The sequence below is a fragment of the Heterocephalus glaber genome, unplaced genomic scaffold, assembly GCF_053883595.1.
Source record: "Heterocephalus glaber isolate CG9 unplaced genomic scaffold, H.glaber_assembly_v1.0 deba00001673, whole genome shotgun sequence".
Classification (NCBI taxonomy): Eukaryota; Metazoa; Chordata; class Mammalia; order Rodentia; family Bathyergidae; genus Heterocephalus; species Heterocephalus glaber.
In genome coordinates, this window is record NW_028258410.1 from 20,780,233 (window position 1) to 20,802,028 (window position 21,796).

Below are 21,796 nucleotides of genomic sequence, written 5' to 3' on the forward strand. Positions count from 1 at the left end.
CCTTCAATTGCAGCTGTCCAGTCCTCAGAATATTTCCCTGAGGTCCTGGGCCAGGCCCACTGTTAATTTATTTTATTTTTTTTGGTACTGGGGATCCGACTTGGGTCCTTGCACTTGCAAGGCAGGCGGCGGAACCACTGAGCTAAATCCCCGGCCCCCATTGCTATTTTTTGAGCTCTCATGGTGCCTGAGCTCGCTCTGGCAGCATTAACCCACTTTCTGAATGGTGCTCTTGTTACTTGCTCAAGTTCCTCACTAGTGTGTGAGCTCCTCTAAGGCAGATGCCTACCCTGGCTAGTGTTTAAGGCATACTTTATGAATGTCCTGTCTGCTTAAGCACACATTTTCCGTTATTAACTCTTCAGTAGCAGGAGGGAAGGAAGGATGGATGGGCAGTTGACACTGCAAACTTAAGTAAAGATGAAAAACTCACATTTTTAGAGTGGCGCATCAGATGGTATAAGCATATGAAATGGGTCAGGGCGAAGGAAAACCTTGCACAAACCCAGATGGCCACTGGTGGTGGCATAAACTGGGGATTACTGAGAACAGAGCGCTCTTGTTGGTCTGGAGATGTCATTGTCGGCAGCTCCATTGCTTTGTTGGTTACAGAATTACCAGATTTTATGAGTTTTCAAGATCAGCCAGAAATCTAGGCCGTGTGTGTGTGTGTGTGTGTGTGTGTGTGTGTGTGTGTGAAATCTTGTCAACACTTACAATTTCTGAAAATATTGTAAGGTTCAAAGAACACAAGGCTTTTTGACCCATCCTGTTCTCTGGTGTGGGGCGAAGTTGAAGGATTTAGGGTCAAATGTTCACCTCATTAGCTAAGGGTTCTGGTGGAAGCAAGGACACCTGCCCTTGGGTTAGTCATTAATTAAACATGAATGCTCTGACCTACTTCCTAATACGGCTTTTTGAGGAGTCCTTCGAAGCATTAGGCAGCCAGAACTGCTCAGTGACATCCACATTCCCTTCTTGAGGCACTGTCTGGGCTAATGAGTAGAATAAGGCTATTTTCTACTAATTTGAGCCTTTAGAAAGTGAAAGCATTTTTCACATGAGCTATAGGAAAACCCATGCCAATTGCTCAGTTTCAGAGATGACACTGAGGCATCAAAGATTGGTTGATTTTTTTTTTTTTTTTTTGTACCGGGGATTGAACTCGGGTCTTTGCGCTTGTGCAGCAGGTGGCGAAACCACTGAGCTAAATCCCCAGCCCTAGATTGGTTGACTTTTGAGGGGCAAAGTCAGTACTTTGAACTGGTATAAGAAGTCAGAAACTTTGGGATTTTAGCTTTTAAAGGCTGAATCCTGAGGGAAAGTAAGTTGAAAGGCTGTTAGTGGAAGTATAGTCCCAAGGCAGTGTGTTATGGTGTCTCCATTAGAATTAATTCTCTTTTCTTATTCCCTTAGGAAATCACAAATTGACTCAAATAGCGAAAGTAGTCATCAAAATCTGTGAACATGAGGTAGGTGTTTCCCACCATCCTATTGTGGCTGTGTCCAGAGTGCCATGTTGGGGAGCTGTTTCATTTGCAGTCTCCCCTAGTGAGTGGCTGGGGTGTCTTTGAAATTTGTTGAGATGCAGATAGCGCTTCCTGTCTTTTAAAAAGTAAAAGTCACAAAGAGGGGCCTTCAATGTTTTTTTTTTTTTGTACTGCAGCTCAAACTCAGGACAGTGCGCTTGCGAGGCAAATGGTGGAACCACTGAGCTAAATCCCTGGCCTCGCCCTCAGTGTTTTATAAAACACCTTCACCTTAGTAGCAATTGGAGCAGAAGAAAGCATTTTTTGGAGTTCTCTCAGAAATCAGCCCTGCACTGGGCTTCTTGAATTTTCTTGGTTTCCTGGCTACAGTTTGAAATCCGTAGTATTGAGTCTAGGCCTTTTCTGCTCTCTGCAGAAGAGGTTTAGGGTTTGCCACTGGGGGAAAGGTTTTAGCTCTTTCTCAGAGGTTGGCCCACGTGTCCTGGAGAGCATCCTCTTGCAGATGCCTGTGGTTCTGACAGTGGGGACTCTGTGAGCTGAGGGGTTGTGAGCTGTGAGGGCCTGGCAGTTGTGGGATAAGGTAGTAGTAAAAATGGCAGGAGAGAGGTCTTCTGTACTGGAGCCCCACTGCATGGATAAAGCTGACATACAGCAGGGCCAGGGATTTAGCTCAGTGGTGCGCCTGCCTCGCAAGTGCAAGGTCCTAAGTTCAATCCCCAGTACCGGAAAAGGAAGAATTGAGATACAACAGCCTTTGACCTGTCTGTGTGCTTTTATTCTTTCCTCAGAAAAACTTTGGCTATCACTGGGATGGACATACATGTATATGTATGTGTTTTTATTTTCCTAGGTAATTAAGAACACGGGAAGAACTAAATTTTTCATGGCTACACAGTATTCCTACACACAGCTTGTAAACATTTATTTAATTCCTCTTTTGTCATTTAGCTAATAATACCTAATTTTGTCACCACCTTAAATAAGATGACATTGCTCATTAATCCTGGTGTGCCTTCCTGATGATTTGTACAGTGTGGCTTTTAGAATTACAATAACCAGATGAAAGGCTGTGAAGACTGGAAAGGTTTCAGGTAGTTATTTCCTGATTGCTTTCCAGAAAAGCTGTCACTTTGGCACTGTGAACCCTTGGGGAGATTACTGTGACTTCACAGGGCCTCATTTTGTCCTTCTGGAAAATGGGTGTAATACATTTCCTTACCTGGGTTTTATGAGGAATAAATGAGTTAATACCCATTGGACACTTAGAATGATATGAGCACATTCTGAGTCTGATAAATGGTAAGTTGTGTGTTGATGACGGTGTCATTTATCTCATTTAGTTTTTATAACCCTGTGGGGAGGGACTACTCACCCCTGCCCTACCAGTGCAGAAGTGGAGGCCTGGCAAAGATAAATAGGTTTTCCTAAAGTCGTTGAGCTAAGTTGATGGTGGAGTCTGAATTCATACCAAGGAGCTACTGGGCAGTTATTTCAAAGTCATGATGTTATCTTGGGGAATGTACTATCTTAAGAGGGAAAAGGACAGTAAAGAAGTTGTTGAATTTCCCCACTGTCATTATGGGAAATAAAGTAGGACGACATGGTATTAGTTGTGACTAGACATGCCAAGAGACGAAGTGTGGCGCAGCAGGGAGACCAGACTGTGTGGAACAAGTCAGAGAGCAGAGCTGGTACAAGATGAGCTCAGATTCTAGGGCTGAGGCCAGTCTGCACATAGCCTTGAGGGAGCCGATTGGGCTTTTAGATTTTGTTAGTTTCTCAACTTGATAGTTATGGGATTTGGGGCAGGGACGTCCTGTAGATCAGTTTCCAGTAGCACTCCCTACCCCATGTTTTTTGGGTTTTTTTTGGTACGGGGGATCGAACTCAGGACCTTGTGCTTGGGAGGCAGGAGACGGAACCACTGAGCTAAATCCATCCACCCCCCCCCCCACCCCCACTCCCCGCTTGTTTTAACAGCCAAAAATGTCTGCAGACTTTGCTAAGTGTTCCCTTGGGGCAGGGTTGGGTGCTAACCTGCTCAACAGAACCGAGGTATGATGGGAAGTCACAGGGAAAGGGTAAGATGGCTCTGACTGCTGGCTGGGCAGTGACTATAGTGGAGCAGGAATGGAGGCTGGGAGAACTGGGAGCCAGCTGTGGACAGCTAGGAGCCATAGTCTCAGGTACCTGGGAGGCCGAGACAGAAGGACCGATTGAGCCCTGAAGTTTGAGCCCAGCGTGCTCCCTGTAGTGAGTCTCCATCTTCTGAAAAAGAGAAAGAAAACCAAACCTCCAAATAAAAGGATCAAGCCTTTATTGGGGGCTGTTAAGATGTCAGGTCCTTGGGGAGACACATTCTAATGCATTTTTGCTTTACAGATGAATGAAATTGAAGTATGTCCAGAATGTTATCTAGCTGCTTGCCAAAAACGAGATAACTGGTTTTGTGAGCCTTGTGTAAGTTGCATTTGCTTTCCTTATTTTATTTTTTGAACTTTGTGCCTTTGATGGCTCCCCTGAGTCAGCCTTCTCCAGGGGCTTAGGAGACAAAACTTTGGATGATGTTTTAATAATTTTTACTGATAAAATTATTGCAGAGTGAAAGTAATCTAGTAGGATAAATGTTCATGTAACAGACCTAGTTCCCTAGTTCCTGGGGTTATCATTCTCACCAAATTGGAAAATGCAAGTCAAAGGGAGCTTATTGGAGATGTGGGATATGGCAGAATAATTCTGGGAATGATGTGTCATTTCTAGGTTGTTTTGAGTATGTGGGGGTGTTTTTTATTTTTATTTTTATTTTTGGTACTGGGGATCGAACTCAGACCCTTGCGAGGCAGGGTGTGGCACCGCTGAGCTAAATCCCTGGGCCTCTCTAGGGTTTTTATTTGTTGCAGTGCTGGGGATCAAACCAGGGCTTTGTCCATGCAGAATAAGTAAGCTCTCTACCACTGAGCCACATCCGTAGCCTGTGTTGGGTCTGTCTGAAGAGGTCTGGAAATATTTTTCTGGATGCACCTCCTAGTTCCAAATTGAAGTTCTTAAGGGTGCGGGTGGTAGAGTGTCACCCTGGTTTCAGCTCTGCATTTCCAAACTGTTGTGTTTTGTTTTGTTCTGTGGTCCTGGGGATGGAACGCAGCATCTCATCCATGCAGACTGGTCTTTTGCAGAGGGAAGTGCATTGTGGGGATGGGTGGGAGTATGGGTAGGTGAGGGGGGCGGCACGTGAAGATCAAAACATACTTTCTGAGTCTTTCTTCCTTAGGAGATAAACACCTGAATAGCTGAGGTTCTGCAGAGCCCCCTAAAGAATAAAGGGAGCTACTGCTGCCCCTTATGTGCTGGGCATGATGCACATTTAGTCAGACTTGGAAGACCCTGGGTGAACAAAGGTGAATTATGTTGCTCAAGGGCACTCAGGTGACAGCGTAACCAGGATGTAAGCCTGGTCCTGTTGGCGTGTGCCTCTTTTAAGTCCCCTCCTACCTTTGTTTAGGTGTCATGGCCACAGACCTTCTAGGGAATTGGACTGTGCAAACCCTGCTTAAATCTGTTGCTTTTATTTGTGTCCTGTATCATTTCCTACCGATTTACACTGTCCTCACATAGAGAGCTTTAATGTGTATCTTTCTGCCAAATATATACAAACCCCGGATTTTGTTTTTCTTCTCCTAGAGCAATCCACATCCCTTGGTCTGGGCAAAACTGAAGGGCTTTCCGTTCTGGCCTGCAAAAGCTCTGAGGGATAAAGATGGCCAAGTCGATGCCCGTTTCTTTGGACAACACGACAGGTGGGAGTTAAAATCAGGCTTTGAACATGTAGCTTCAGCTGAACCTTTGATACTGTCATTGGATAAGAAAAGGGGTGGGAGGGTATGGCTATGATTATTATCATTATCATCATCATCTATTTTTGTAAAAAGCAAATGCTTCCTTTTGTTGGTAGCTGGTATGGCTATTATTTTGTTTATTGTCATGGTTCCAACCATTGATCTTGTAGTTGAAAAAATGTTTTCCTGTGCTGTGTTAAGCCTGATAATGTATGGGGATCCGTTTTTTTCAGGTATTTTAGAAATATTCTTGCTATAGTGGTTTTATTGATGAAACCAGCATCAGAATGAGTTCCATGGCTATTTTAAGAGCTGCTATTTTTATTTATTTATTTATTTTATTTTTCTAGAGTAAATTAAACCTCCTTACCAATTGCTTTTCAAAATAATGCTTTCAGAGATCAGAAGTATTTTCCCAGATCGCCAGCAAATGAATCTCTTTATCATTATGCTGAGCAGTTCCCTCCTGTTTCCTTTTCTCTGTAGCTAAAATGGGAAATTATAAGGGGATGCTGTTTTGACAGGTGTGAGCTTTCCCTCCCTGCCTTTCTGCCCTCCCCTTCTCCTCCCTGCGCGGTGAAGTGAATTATTCCAGCTAATAGCAGTTCCCTTCAGAGCAGAGCCCCTGTGTGCTTGAGAACAACAGGTAGACAGATAAGCGGCAGTTAATATCTCCATTCTCTCATAGCAAGTTATGTTATGATCAACTGAGCAAATACTTTCACAGCGCCCCCAGACAGTTTGAAAAAGCGTGTGAGTGCATAGGGGAGACTATTTAAATAACATAGAATAAAAATTATATGCCCCCACAGAATAAACAGCAAATATAGTTTATAATTTTAAATAATACACCAGCATCTGAAATGCCACTTTCTCTGTTAAATTTTGCTTGAGAGGTTACAGATCAAAGGAAAGTGTGAATTCCAAAGTAATCAGATTCCTTCCTAGGAATCCCAGGAGTGCCTTGTCAGCAGACAAAAATGGAAATTTGTTGAGATGGTACTGGGTTTGGTATGGAGAACTGCACTTTGATCTTAACTGGTCTTCTTGGTTCATTTATTCCTTCTTTTCACAGAAGTGTGCATTTGGCACCTGCTCTGGCTGTGTGCTAGTCGTTGGGATGCAAGCATGAGCTGCAGAGACTGTCGTGCCTTTGTGAAGGCTGACATCCTAGCGGGCAGATGGGTGATGGCCAAGTGGTCAGATGGGATTCCCACCCAGATTAGGAGGTGATACAGAGCCGAGTGTGAACATCTGGCTTGGAGGGACCAAGAGTTGTGGCTTGGGCATGGAGGGGCTACATGTGGCTGGAATGGATTATGGTTTGAACAGGGTGCAGGGAGGAGAGGATGGGGAAGATAGAGCCAAAGGGGTGGGTAGGAATTTGGTTTTTTCTTTGAAGAGCATGAGGAATGGCTGGCAGGCTATACGTGATCCCAGTCTTCATCAGAGCCTAAGTGTAAACTATCTTGATTTAGGATTCTTATTCTGGAGGGTAGTACAATGTAGATGGACGTGTGTATCCTGGGATGTAGGCGGTGTTTACTCTCTGCTCCAAATACTCTCAGACCCTCAGAGCTGATTATTCTACACCTTCTGCTGTCACCACCTTGCAGAGACCTCTTAAATCTTCACCTGCCAGGCAGCCACTGAAGGGCTCAGGTGGCGCAGGAGATGGTGTGTGGGCTCCGTTTGCACCGTGTGTAGAGGCTGTTTTGCAGAAACTGGCTTAGTCCTTGGTTCTGGATGGGAGTTGGCATGGAAGTTGGGTCTTTCTCTTTATGAGTTTCCTGATCTCTCAGCGTCTGTGTTATCTTTATTCCTCTCTTAAGGACACTGTGTCACCTTGTTGACTCAGAGTTTAGAGGACCTCACTAAGGGAATTGTGAGGGACATTTTGCATTGGAATGTCAGCACTTTGGAGGGCCCAGATTTTCTGTTGCTGGTGGCTGGAAATGAAATGCTTCACAGAGGAGTTGCTCATCCTGGGAGCGCCTCCTGCCTCCCTGGGAAGGATTGGAGTTGGTGGGGCAGGTGCATTGGCAGTCTACTGTGATAGAACCCAGGAGCATAAAGACGTGGAGGCCCCAGGAGGTGAGGCAATGCTGTCCCTTTCTCAGGGAGCTCACTTTGGCATGATGGAGCCACAATGTAAACCTGGGCCTATGTAGGCAAACTAGGTCAGGATAGAAGAATCAGAGCTATGCAGGATATCCACATGCTGATTGTCAGGTTAAGTACTAGAGTGAGCCCAGGGAGGCTCTGGCACAAATCAAGGGGTATTCTGAAGAGTCATAGCATGCTTTATGCCCTTCAGAAGAACTTGATTTCTTTCCTTTTTCCCTTTTAGATACACACATGTGCAGTGATGTTAACTGAGTTGGGTGTGGTGGTGAACCCCTAAAATCCCAGCTACTTAGGAGGTCAGGCAGGAGAATTGCTTGAGCTGAGGGGTTCAAGGCCAGGCTGGGTAACATAGGCAAATCTCCCCCTGCCCCCAAAGAGACAAAACAACAACAAATATAGGAATTTCCTATTACTAAATGCTTGTGGAGTTAAAAGAAAATAATAATAAAGCTGCCATTAAAGCTGTTTTGAGTGCTTTCTTGTAGAAGCTGCTTGTGTTTGTTTTACTGATAAGAAAACTGAGAGGCAGAGAGGCTAATGCCTTGCCTGAAGTCACTCAGTCAGGACGCAGCCAGGCTGGGTAGAGCTGGGACACAGTGACTGTAGGCAAGGGTTCTGTAACAGGCTGCTTCGGGCTCCTTCTGACATGTCCTTCCCACAGGCTTTTCACAGGAAAGCAAATTAATTTCCCTTTAAGTATTTACTGGGCCTGCTCTCGCGAGAGAAACACTTGCCTGACAAAGCCGGGTGAAAGCCATGTGAGGTCCTGGGGGGAAGCAGTTAAGGGCTTGAAGCCAGACAAAAGTCTAGGGGAAACCAGGCCACAAGACTGTAGCTTTGGACCGATAAGCCCCTAGTGCCTGATATTGGCCCAGGCCCCTTATGTTTGTTCCTTTCAACCCTCACCAGATAGCAGCCATCTTCCATTTTCCCTTGATCATGCTGAGGCAGGCTCTAGGCCAGTACTGGGGATGGTCCTGTATCCCCAGGATGGATCCCTGTCCCTGAGTGTTAGAGGGTCTTGTCTTGAGGGTGTTTGGCCACTGCCTCTTGAGGTCACAGCAGATATGCAGCTTTTGGGATGTATGGGAAGCTTGTGGTGCCAGCTCTCTGAGAGAGGAGATAGATACTTTGGTGGTGTTCAGTTTCAGTTTGTGTCGCCATCCAGTGTCACCAAGAGTTGCAGTCAGTCTGTCCATGGATATGCTTTATTTCTCCTGGGGCATTTCCTCTTAAAATACAGGGAATTTGATGCCAGCTGTGGAAGGGGATGAAGTAGAATGTAAGAGGCCCATTGTTGCTGCTGCTTTTTACAGCATGGGAAGACCGGGCACTTGGTCTTACTTTGGATAGTAGCTGAACTGAGGCTTCTTCCTCCTGTGACTAGACATGAGGTTCTGGCTTCCCTGAGGGCTGATTTGCTTTCCATGGTTTTGTGTCTGTCTTCAGTTGGTGGGCTGTGAAATTCAGAAGGCCTCCTTAGAGAAGCTCATTGCCATCAGCTTAGAGCCACGAGGTCGAGGCTGGGGAATCGGAAGTGGTGGCAAAGGTGGGTTCTAAGGTGGGTTCAGCTGCTCCACTGTCACCTGCAGTTGCAGATGTGGCGCTCCCAGCTTCCCTTGTAATCATAAGGGCCACTGGTTCTACAACAGTGACTGCTGGTGTTTTCGCACTGAAGTCTTTGCAGAGCTTGGCGAGGTGTGGGCCCTCAGCAGCAGGAAGATGGAACTGGCCTGGAGCGGGAGGTGGGAGGTGCAGGCCTGAGGCCGGAAGTTCTGCTTTGTAGTGATTTCCATGTGAATCATCTCACATTGAAAAATATGTACCTCCTTCTGGGAGAATGGGTTTCCAGAGTTTTCTGCTAGGTCCGCTTAGAATTGTGATGAGAAAAAGAAGCCTTCTGGATCTGTGTGCAGCTGAGTGAGGTGTGGGGAATATTTCCCAGAGGTGCAGTCGAGGATGCAGCAACTGTTTCCTTACTCTGTACTAGCTGAGAACTAGAGGGGATTTAGTGGGTTTTTTAAAGGATTAAAATGACTTAAGTCTACCGAGTCTTTTATGTCATCCCTCAGTTTTGTTATTTGTGTTCTGTGGCAGAACATGTCTGTTAAGTGGATTATTAATTAACCATCCAAACCAAGTCGTTTATTTAAAAAGAGGGTAAGTATTTAAGAATCTTGGCAGACACGCTAGGGTAATTTGGTTTGGATTAAGAAAAATAACAGTCTTGGAAATTACTAAAGTTGACTCGAACTCCCTTTCTTTTTTGCCCTTCTAGGGCCTGGGTTCCAATAAATAATTGCTACCTCATGTCTAAAGAAATCCCTTTTTCTGTGAAAAAGACGAAAAGCATCTTCAATAGCGCCATGCAAGAGATGGAGGTTTACGTGGAGAACATCCGCCGGAAGTTTGGGGTTTTTAATTACTCTCCGTTCAGGACGCCATACACACCCAACAGCCAGTACCAGATGCTGCTGGACCCCGCCAATCCCAGCGCCGGCACCGCCAAGATCGACAAGCAGGAGAAGGTGAAACTCAACTTCGACATGACGGCGTCCCCCAAGATCCTCCTGAGCAAGCCCACGCTGAGCGGGGGCACGGGCCGCAGGATTTCCTTGTCGGATATGCCGCGCTCGCCTATGAGCACGAACTCCTCGGTGCATACGGGCTCCGATGTGGAGCAGGACGCGGAGAAGAAGGCCCTGTCCAGCCACTTCAGCGCCAGCGAGGAGTCCATGGACTTCCTGGACAAGAACACAGGTCAGCGCGGGCAAGAGGGCGGGGGTGCTCAGACGCCTGCCTGCGCTTCCCGCTTGCGGCCCCTGGGCCTCGCAGGGACCAGGCGAGGGCTTCTGCTTCCGGCGGAGCAGAGTTTGAAGGAGTAACCAGGTGGTTTGGGACCCCCAAATGAGGAAAGTTTCCCAAAAGCTTGCTGGAAGTTACTTGTGTATTTATTTAATTTTGCAATTTTTTTCTGAGTACATGTTTGCAGTATGGAGTATTTACATTCATCTTGGGGAGTAGTAAGTGTATGTAATATATCTTAATTCTTTTTATTCTCCTTACCATCCCCTCTTTTCCCTTTCGCTCCATGTCTGGAGCCCCTTCCCATTTGCAAAAGACCTCTGTCCCTGTTTCCTATTGTTTATCGTTTTATTTCATTTTAAAAAAATGTTACTTTAGGTTTCTCATATAAGAGAAGTTATGCCATATTTAAGCTTGTGTGATTTATTTCATTTAACATTATATTCTGAATGTGCATCCATCTTCCTATGGATGACTCGAGTTTATCCTTCTTTATGGCAGAGTAGTACTCCATTATATATGCATACCACATTTTCTTCATTCATCTGTTGGTGGATATATAGGGTACTTCAGGGATATGCATGTGTCACTGTAATATGCAATCTTTACTATTGGGGGAAGACACATAGGATAGGAATAGATGGATTTAATAGAATTTTAATTTCAGTTTTTTGAGGATTCTCCAAACCAATTTCCATAGTAGTTGTACCAGTTTACATCCCACCAACAGTGCAGAAAGGTTTCTTTATCCCTGTAGCCTCTCCAGCATTTGTTATTGTTTGATTTTTTTTAATGATAGCCATCCTTTCTGGGGTAAGATGGAATGTCAGTGCAGTTTAAATTTGGATTTCTCTGATGGCCAGAGATGTTGAACATTTTTTCATGTATTTACTGTCCAGTTGTACTTCCACTGTCCATTTGTACTACACTCCTACCAACAGTGGAGAGAATGGTTCCTTTTTCTCCACAATCCTTCCAGGATTTGCTAATGGTTGATTTTTTTCCCCATTAAGTTTATTGATACATTTTAGGTATAAAATACAGTTACATTCATTGTTGAGATCTTGTACCTTTACATGATGTATCTTGGTTCTTATTTTTTTCCCATTCCCCTGCCCTCCCTTCACCCCATCCACCCCTCCCTATTTACAAAGACTTTGTTTCCATTTTTTCCTTTTCTCATATTTTTTCTTTTCCCTTCTTTACTTTCCCCTACCCTTCCCACTTCCCCTACTCCTTCAGACCTTTTCATCCTATTTCACATTATCAATCATACCATTTAAACCTTATTTACAGTTTTAGTTTTTCCCACCAGAGAAACTATTTGGTATTTACACGTGTGTCCTATTTATTTCACTTAAGAGTATGGCCTCAATGTGCATCCACTTAGCTTTAAATGTCTCTAGCTTCTCCTTTATGATTGAGTAGTACTCCATTTTATGAAAAAAACCACATCTTTATCCAGTCTCCAGTTGATGGGCATTTGGGCTGTTTCCAAGTTTTAGCTATTACAAACTGTGCCGCTATAAATGTGTGTGTGTGTGCATGTATCACTGTGGTATGATTTTTTTAGTTTTTTTTTTTTTTTTTTTGTACTGGGGATCGAACTCGGGTCCTTGTGCTTGTGTAGCAGGCGGTGAAACCACTGAGCTAAATTCCCTGCCCTGATTCTTTTAATTCTTTTGGGAAGATACCCAGCAGAGGAATAGGTGGGTCAAATGGGACCTGTAGCCCTAGTTCTTTGAGGTATCTCCATATTGATTTCCACAGTGGTTGCACCAGTCTGCACTCCCACCAACAATGGAGAAGGGTTCCTTTCTCCCCACAGCCCCGCCAACATTTGTTATTGGTTGATTTCTTGATAGCAGCCATTCTTTCTGGGGTGAGGTGGAATCTCAGCATTGTTTTCATCTGCATCTCTAGATTGACCAGTGATGTTGAACATCTTTTCATATATTTGCTGCTTTTACTATGTCTGAGAAATGTCTGTTCATTTCAGATGCCCATTTTTGAATTGAGTCTTTGAATTTGGGGTGGTCTGATTTTGCTTTTTGAGTTCTTTATATATTCTAGATAGTAGACCTTTGTCTGAGGAACAGCTAGTAAAATTTTTTCCCACATTGTAGGTTGTCTCTTAGCTCTGTTGTGGCTTCTCTTGCAGTGCAGAAGCTTTTTAATAAGATGAGATCCCAGTTGTTGATTCTTTGTGCGAGTTCCTGTGGTACTGAGGATTTGTTCATAAAGTCTTTTCCTATGCCAGTGTCTTCGAGAGTTCTACCTAACTTATCTTCCAGCAAGTTTAGTGTTTCTGTTTTAACATTTAGATCTTTAATCCACTTCGATTTTAGTTTAGTGCTCGGTGAAAGATAGGGGTCTAGTTTTAATCTTTGTATTGGTTGATTTCTTGATGATAGCCATTCTTTCTGGAGTGAGATAGCATCTCAGTGTTGTTTTAATTTGCATCTCTCGAATGACCAATGATGTTGAACATTTTTTCATATTTTTATGTGCTGTTTCCACTTTTTCATCTGAGATGTGTCTATTCATTTCAGAAAATTTTTTTCCCCACATGGTAGGTTGTCTCTTCACTCTGTTGGTGATTTCTTTTGCTGTGCAAAAGCTTCTTCACCTGGGATCGAACTTAGGACCTTGTGCTTTTGAAGCAGGTGTGGCACCACTGAGCTAAATTCCCAGCCCTGTGCAAAAGCTTTTTGATAAGACGAGATCCCAGTTGTTTATTGTTTGTAATATTTCCTGTGTGATCGGGGTTTTGTTCATAAAGTCTTGGCCTACACCAATGTCTTCAAGAGTTCTACCTATTCTGTCTTTCAGCAGATTTAGTATTTGTTTTAATATTTATGTTGATTTGTGGAATCTTGACTATTATATGCCTTAGTATAGAATTTTTTTTTTTTTTAGAGGCCTATGTGCCTCACTTATCTGTATGTCAAATTCTTTTTCTATGCTGGAAAGTTTTCTGCCATTATGTCTGTGAATAGGTTCATATCATTTGCGCTATCTCCTGCTTTTTCATTGGCTCTAATCAATATTATGTTATTCTTCTTTGCAACATGTAGCAGCTATTGGAGTGATTTTTCATGGTTCCTTGCAATATTTAAGAAATATTTCTTTTCATGATCACTAACTACAATCCTGTCTTCTAGATCTGATATTGTGTCCTCGCATTGGGTCATTCTGCTGTGTATACTTTCAGTAGAACTTTTAATCCTCTGGATTAACAGTTTGAATCTGTTTCATGTCTTCCATTTCTTTCCTATGTTGGGCATTCATGGTTTCCATCATTTTCCTAAGCTTCTGTATTTGTTTTTAATCTGTGTCTGTTCTAGAGTTACTAACCATGACTTTCATTATAGTCATCATCTCTGTAGTCATCTGAGAAATTATTTCTGATTTGATTTTTTTTCTAGAGTCTCTTTTATCTGCTTTGTTACCCTCTGTTATCATTTCAGAGTGTCCAGGTCTGTGGATTTCAAATTTTTCCACCTCATTGTCCCTGGGGTTTGCTTTAGGTGAGTTGGAAGTCTGGGGTTGGATCTTACTTAAGAAATGTCTTCTCATTTTCTTTTCTTTTTTTTTTTTCTTTTCTGGTGCCATGGATCGAACTCGGATCCTTGCACTTGGGCAGCAGGTGGCGAAACCACTGAGCTAAATCCCTGGCCCTCATTTTCTATTTATTTTTATTTTAATTCCTGAGTTGATGCTTATAAAATGCATATGGCATGTAGCTTTACTGCTAGTATATAGAACCCTTAGAAAATGATTACTTCTCAGACATGTCTTCCAGGTGGAGCTGTAGCTGACTTTTGAGTTTTGAGTCTGTTGCAAGGTCCTAGGTCTTCAGTTTATTGGGGATGGGAAGTTGCTGCCTATTTGGCCTGGCCCCTGGTTCTTTGGCACTGGCTTATAGTATTGTTTAATGACCCTTAAGCAATCTATCTTGGCTTACCAGGAGGAACAACTGATTAGAACAAATATGTCACCTTGGCTAAAGTAGTGCAATCAGCAGTAACAATAGCATCAACACAGACTAAAAAATGTTGAACTGTGGTAATATTGATTTCCCACCTTTAAACCTGTGAACTGGATTGGTGGTGATATAACACATTCTGAGACAAAGCAGAAAATTATATACATAAGCCCTCAGTATGATGATTTTACCCTCAGGGGAGAAAATTTCTTTCTTTTTTTTTTGGTACCGGGTATTGAACTTGGGTACTTGTGCTTTCGAGGCAGGTGCTGGAACCACTGAGCTAAATTCCTGGCTCAGGGGAGAAAATTGAGAAGGGGTTAGGGGGAAAAATAGAGAAATAGAAGAAGAAGAAGAGATTAGCAACAAGGCTGGAGGACAAAGGAAGAGTACATAAACTTTGGGCACCTGGTAAAGAAGACAGGAGGGAAAAAGAGAAGGAAGAAATAAAAACAGGAACAGAACAACAACCACCAAAAAACTAGAACAGTGTTCCCACTTATATAAAAACAAGATCAAGAAAAAGGAAAACAAAAACAAGAAATGAAAAATTTTTTTAAAATGTCCACTTCAAGGCGTGTCTCTGGTTTCACTGGTAGACAAACTGGGGACACAGAGCCCAGATCCATGTTGATTAATCGCAACAAGCCAGTCATAGATTTACTACAGGGTAGTGGGTAATCCCAGCAAGCCTGCACCTTTAGTTCTGAAGCTCAAGCTGGTTTCTGGCTGTTCAGCCTGCAGCACTGTGTCTCCTGCTGGGTTGACTGCGGCTCCTTGACCTTCTACCAACTTCAGCTCAGTTCTGCCTCACCCTGATGGAACTAGAAACAGTGTTCACACAGATAAAAACAAGAACAAACAATCAAGAAAAAAGGAATGAAAACCACCTGCACTTGAACTAAGTTCTGCCTCACCCTGACACCGGGAGCCATTGGATGGAGCCAGCCCACAGCTGCTCCGAGTTCCAAGCTCAACCATCTCTCCATGATGGCTACCAGCCAGTTGCCCTCTCTTGGGTGACACCTGAACCTGAATAACTCAGCAGCCACTGCAGTCTGCTGTACCAACTGCTCTGTTCCACTGTGCATTTCTCCGTGGAGGCCTCTGGGGTCACCAGCATTCACTGTGTGTCTGCAGTGTGGAGGTGCCCCTCCCGTGCTGTGAATCTGGCTTCAGGGAGAAAGCGCTGCTTGCCATTGCCTTGTTCCACATCGAGGTCCCTCTTTACCCTCCCCGTAGCCTACATTTCTCACTTCAGATCCTTGCTGGGTCCCGGGGACCCTCTTCTCTCTTTACCGCCCTCACATCGTTCTATTCCAATGTCTGGACACCAGTTCTCCCAGAGGATGTGTCTCTGCTGTTGACCACTCCACTGTCTTCCCAGAAAGTCCTCAAAATCTTTTTCCTGTGGCTACCCACAGAGTTGGATGAAGAAGAGTGCAGAGCGTGTGTCTTCTCACTGGAGATCCGAGGTGTCTAGTTGGAGGTCTGGAACTCACTGCAGTGTCCCGTGTGAGAATATCAGGATGCTGATGGGTCTGTGCTGGAAAGCTGAAGAGTACACTGGAAGGGCAAAGGTCTGCACCGGAGATGAATTTTATTTTAATTAAAAATTTCTCCATACATTCGCATGAAACACTCGTGTTAGAGCAAGCTGTACAGTAAAAAGTCATGCAGGCCGACTCTGGAATTCACCCTCTTTAACAGGGTCACCTTGTTAGAGGCTTGTGTCTTGGTTCAGAGACAGGCTGTTGTGGTGAGGACATGGATGCTGGGGTCAAGTTCCACTGCTCACTAGGGATGTGGCTTTGTGCAAGGCACTTGATGTCTTTGTGCCACAGTTTCCCTGCTTGTAGCGTGATAACCATAACAGCCTCCTTTGATAATATGAATGCATACATCAAACCTTAGAACCATGCCTGAAATACAGTAGCAAGTGCTGCGAAGATGTTGGCTTCTGGGTTGTTTCTCCTGGTGATTCCTCATCAGAGCCTACATGGGTCAGAGCATTGGTACCAATGAGGGACGTTGTCTGAAAATCACAAAGGCAATGCTGACTTAAGTAGAATTCTTTCTACCCAAACAGATTGGGCCACATGTTCAGTATTTATGAACAGTAATGGTTTTGCTCTCATTTTTCTTCAAATCTGGTCTTCCCAGTTTGTTCTTTGTGTTCCACCTCTGAAAGTCCCGACACAGAGGAGTTCCTGTTGAGCTTGGTGAGAAGTGGTGGCAAACCTTCTGGCTCTGGGCAGCTGAGAATGCTTGGAGCCCGGAGACCATGGTTGTTGTAGAGAAAGTGGACTCAGGGTCTTCGGATCTTAACATTCTTCCAGAGCAGTGGGTGACCTGGATCTTATCTTTTTTGGGTAGGGGCACTTGGTATTGAATATTTTTGCACGGAGCTACATCCCAAGCCCTTTTCATGGTTTTATTTTGAGACAGGATGTTGTTAAGTTGCACATACTGGGCTGGAACTTGACATCCTCCTATCTCAGCCTCCCAGGGGCTGGGGTTACAGCCATGTGCTACCACACCTGGCTGGGAGGTGTAGGTTTTTATTCAGATCTCTAATTAATAAATATCAGACCCAAATGTCGTGGATTGTTTTCTAGAATGAATAAAGCACATCTGTGGGTTGGACCACCAGCTGTAGATTTCTGGTGAAGTGTTAGTGTTGGGGAACCTCTCAAGACTCCCTCCCTCTCCCCTTCATGAAGGAACTCCATTGTTTTTTTTTTTGGTACCGGAGATCGAACTCAGGTCCTTGCCTGCTGCACAAGCGGTGAAACCACTGAGTTGACTCCCCAGCCTGGAACTCCATTCTTTAAAGAGCAGATGTCAATCCTTCAAGAGATGTCTCGTGTCCCTGAAGCTAAGATGATGGAGACTTAGCCAGTTGTGAACTCAGGGTTCCACCCTGCGCTTGTGCAGTTTCCTGGGTTAGTTCCCAGCTGCTAGCTGTCCCCACTCAGCCACAGGAAGGGTGGGGAGAGTCACTGCCCCAGATTTTGGTCTCCACATAAAGGGTGTGATTGTGAGTCAGAGCCCCGTGGTGAGTCAGAGCCCCGTGGTCCATCAGAGCCCCGTGGTCCTTGGTTTCCATGGTAGAGATGTGAAGCTTTGTTCTAGGATTGATGTAACCTGCGTTGACGTAGTTTTAGAATGATCTTCCTTTTTGCTTCCTTGTTTCTGACCAGAACCCTTCAGACCTTACTTTGATTCCATGGCCTGATTCTGTGTGAGGCTGCTTGTGAAAACCTGGCGGCTGGGTCTCATGGATCTTGTTAGTGTCCTGGAGAGGTGCTTTGGAAAAAGGGTGTAAAGAATGAACTTCAACAGCCGTTAGGCATCCTTCTTGCATAAGCTGTCGTTTCTCTGCTTTCATTTTTCCCACATTTTAGTGCACATTTAAATATTAAATCTGCAACTTAGCTCTTTCCTAAGCTCCATGAAATGTGTAAGCTCGTGCTTAAATTGCTTTTTTCTTAATTGCTATGCAATCTGTATATAACTAGAACAGTTAAATCAAACAGTAGTTTGTCAACTACCATTGCTTCTCTCCATCCTGCACTGTAAAAAATACTTGTACAGTTTTATAGGGATATGAGAACACATAAATTGTTTCATTTAGCCTCTCTCTTCCCTCAAGAGGTACCAAAAGAGAGAGGAATAAATGGTGTCAGACTTTGACAAAGTCTGAGTGTTTTTTTGGTGGGAAGTTGGTAGATTGCCCTTTCAGGAGAACTCATTGCCTTCCCTTAATATTCTTCCTTTCCACTATGTGCACGAGGGATTTCTCTAATCATGAGTTAGACAGCCAAGTGGTATAGAAAGAGGAGTTATTCCAGAATCATTTGCTTTTGTTTCATTTTTTTAGACAGGCTCTCACTATGCAGTTCAGGCTGAACGCAGTTGAACGCAGTTTGTATTTGAGGCTGGCCTGGAACTCTCGGTGAGCCTCCTGCCTCAGCCTCCCTAGTGCTGGGATTACAGGTGTGCACCACTCTGTCCTCCTACTCAGAGCCTTTTTTTTTTGGTACGAGGGGTGGAACTCAGGACCTTGTTCTTTCGAGGCAGGCGAGGCGCCAGTGAGCCAAATCCTTGCCCCAGAATCATTTTAATGTTAAAAAGCAGACAGTAAGTATTTAGGGTCCCAGAGATCCTTGTAGACAGTAGGGGGCTGAGTTCCAATCAAACTTCAGTAGTTTTTGCTGAAATTTGAATTTCATGTGAATTACATGTTTTATGAACCAATCTTTTGTTTTGGTCTTTTGAGGCAGGGTCTCAGTAGGGAACTGGGAAAGGGGACGTTACTAGAACCTCTGCAGTGAGTCCTAGTCTACTGCGAGCCATGGCAGCATAAGGCGAATTGACTTACTATACAGGAAAGGTAGAAAAAAATGAGACTTGGAAAAGAAGCTGAGCTTTGGGCCTGATCAGTGCTGCTCTGGGCAGCAAAGACGAAAGCCCAGAGAGTTCAGTACTTTGGGATAAAGAAAGTGTAACAAATGACTTGGGGGGGCAGCAGAAATCCAAGAACAAAGAGGAACTGAGTAGATGAAGATTCTGTTCCTCCCGGGATGTCTTCAGCTGGTGTAATCTTGTCCTGGAGCATCATAGCATCGCCAGATCATTGAGGTCTCAGTTGTGACTGGTGGCCAAAATGGAATTATGTCTCAGAATGCCATAGCTGGGCTGTAGGCAGGAGAACTAGGCCTAATCAAATGATTTTTCCCTAAAATTATGTAGCATTGCTCCCGACAGGTCTCCCTTTGTAATTCAGGCTGGCCCTGAACTCACTGTGTAGCCTAAGCTGTCCTCGAACTCTCGGTGATCCTCCTGTCTCAGTCTCCCAAGTGCTGGGACTACAGGCTTGTGACACCACGCCTGGTATGATCTAATCTTTTGATTCTTCTCTATCAACCACTCAAAAATGTTATCTTTTTTTGTGTGTGTGTGGTAATGGGAGTCTAACTTGGGTCCTTGGGCTTGCAAGGCAGGCGGCAGAACCACTGAGCTAAATTCCCAGCCTCAAAAATGTTGCAGGCCATACAGGAACATGTTGCCTGCCAGATTTGACTTCGGGATGAAGTTTGCCAGCCACTATTGAAGACTGAGCGAGTTAGAAGAAACTCAGTGTCCCTGTTTTGCAGAGGCTGAGATCTGGTGGAGCTTAAGGCAGCCAAAGCCTGAATAAGGTCTGTTTTCTTTCCATTGCACCCTACTGCCCTTTGCTGTTGGCAGTGGGAATAGCAGTTACTGGAGAAAGAAGTGCATTATATAAAACTCGTACATCAGGAATACTATAAATGCGATAAAGTGGTAGTTTATCCAAAATTATGTAAAAGAGAAAAATTGTCATGTGATTGGGTAGAAAAACCATGTAAGTAATTTCCAGCCCTGAAAATTCTATGGCCAGCAGCTTAAAACTACAAATAAATGTTATTACATAAAACTATGCAAGTTTAGAAATCTACCCCATCTTTAGGAGGTGTGGAGGAGCTCATAGCCGTGTGTCTGTCATCCATAGAACTGGGTGTAGCACTTTGCTCAGCCGGAAGCTGTTAGCTCATGATGTCCTGGCATTCTGCTGGCTTGATGGCCAGAGTCGTTTATGAGCTCAGCGAATTTTCTGGTTTCCCTTTCTATAGCAGCCTGCCTGCACCTGATGCCTCCACTGGTATTTGCTGTCTGGATCCTGGTGGAAGACATTCATACCTGTCAGGATCAGCACCCTGGGATCCCACTTTCGTCCCCCTCCCAGCTGATGGTCCTGGGTCTCCTAGTTCCTCTGTGGAGTATGAGTGAGGGAGAAGGGAGGTTGTTTCCATCTGCACCTTTTGAATGTGAAATCAATAATTTTATGTTGTAAAATATTTAATTAGAAATACTAAAGTCACTAACCCAGCTCCTACTACAGGTGGTGCTTCGCATATTATGCTGTATTTTATTTTATTTTTATTTTTTGTGCTATATTTTAAACGGTAGCAAAGATTTATTAGAAGTAGGAAAAGAAACAGACTGCAGAGGGAGTTTGGGCCAAGTAAAAGCGAGAAAAGCAGCTCACCCTACCACGTGAGAGAGGCCACCGTGCCTGATTGAACACAGTGCCACATCGTGCTATGAAGTTGGAAACTCCCATGCAGGGATCAGGCAAGTGTGGAAATGCGTGAGGGTGGGAAGTGGCAGGGCCTGGGGTGGGTGGAAGCAGACCTGCTCCTCTTAGTGATTTGTTCAGTATGTGTGCTGTGTGCACACGTGTGTGTAACACTTCCCCAGGTGGTGTAGCATTTCCGTTCTTTTGTATTTCAACATAAAAGAGCTGGTTAGAGCACACTAATTGGTCCTGTCCTTAGCTCTCAAATGCTGAGCTCAAGAGATGCTGGGCACCTTTCCCCCTGCTTTCTTGCTGAGTGCAGTGTGGGCTCAAAATTGCCTCACATATTTTTAAAATTCGACTGCCCTGTTACATCCTGGCTTAAATTAAAAAAAAAAAAATTTCTGTCCTACATCAGATGCATCTGTGCACTGCTTAGTTTATGGGTCACAAGTTTGTGAAGCTTGGCACAGACTATGTAGTTTTTTCTTTCCATTTGATTTTATTTTTTACAGTGGGGGGTCTTGGTATGTTGCTTCAGGTAGTGTGGAACTCTGATCTTCCTGCCTCAGCCTCCCCACCATCTGGGAATATAGGTGTCTGTGTTAGTAAATACCCTTTAAAAACATGTTTCTGCTAACATTGCTTAGCCGTCCGAGGCCATCAGTTGATGCTGTGCTCTGGAGGCTGCCTGTTCAGGGTTCCAGCAGGGTCGTGCAAGGTGCAGCCCTTTGAACATACAGGGTGTTTTCGAGGTTTTGTAAGTTAAGGAAATTTAGTATGAATCATCGACCACCACCCTGCCTGCTGCGGTGTGTAGGAGGGGCGGGCCAGTTTTTTGTAATTTAATTGCAAGGCTCCTGTTCCACACAGTCAGAATAGCATTTAGCACAGGCTAGGACTTTATAAATGTAGATAATAAATGATGTGTTTTAACCCATACTTGTGAATTGTACATCAAAGTGTAAAATCTGCTTAAATTATTTGTGACTTCAAAGGCAATTAGTTCTTCCTTTGGGCAAGATTTATGGCTTTATAAAAGGATTGGCATCTGTTTCAAAGTTTAATTGAAATGAACATTTCCAAATGTCTTTCTACTTTTGCAAATGCCTAGCGTGATTTAAAGCGGTGTTTCTCAACCCCAGCATCTCTGACATTTGGGCTGGGTAATTCTCCTTGTGGGTCTGTCCTATGCGCTGCAGGATGTTTAGCAGAAGCCCTGGCCTCTACCCACAAATGCCGGGAGCAATCCCTATCACATACAGTTGCGACAGATGGAAGGAAGTAACAAATGGGCCGGGGGTGTCATTCATTGCCAAGGTACTGGGTTCCTTTCCGGGACTGAGCCCTCCCCAGGCCTCCAGACTTTGCCAGGGGAGCAAAGTTCCCTGGTGTACTATGAATCATAGATTTTTATGGGTAGGCTTGAACTTGGAATCCTCCTGCTGTG

General features: G+C 44.3%; 1 protein-coding gene across 23 annotated transcripts in view; it reads left to right on the plus strand.

Moving 5' to 3' along the window:
• The window catches only part of Zmynd8 (zinc finger MYND-type containing 8), a 193,394-nt gene that overhangs the window by 122,460 nt on the left and 49,138 nt on the right, over positions 1-21,796 (plus strand). For all 23 annotated transcript variants that reach the window (XM_021238976.2, XM_087197772.1, XM_021238975.2 and 20 more), the window contains 4 exons: positions 1,417-1,472; positions 3,873-3,950; positions 5,169-5,284; positions 9,729-10,210. In XM_021238976.2, coding sequence (XP_021094635.1) covers positions 1,417-1,472; positions 3,873-3,950; positions 5,169-5,284; positions 9,729-10,210 — 732 coding nt within the window. The remainder of the gene's footprint in view (positions 1-1,416; positions 1,473-3,872; positions 3,951-5,168; positions 5,285-9,728; positions 10,211-21,796) is intronic.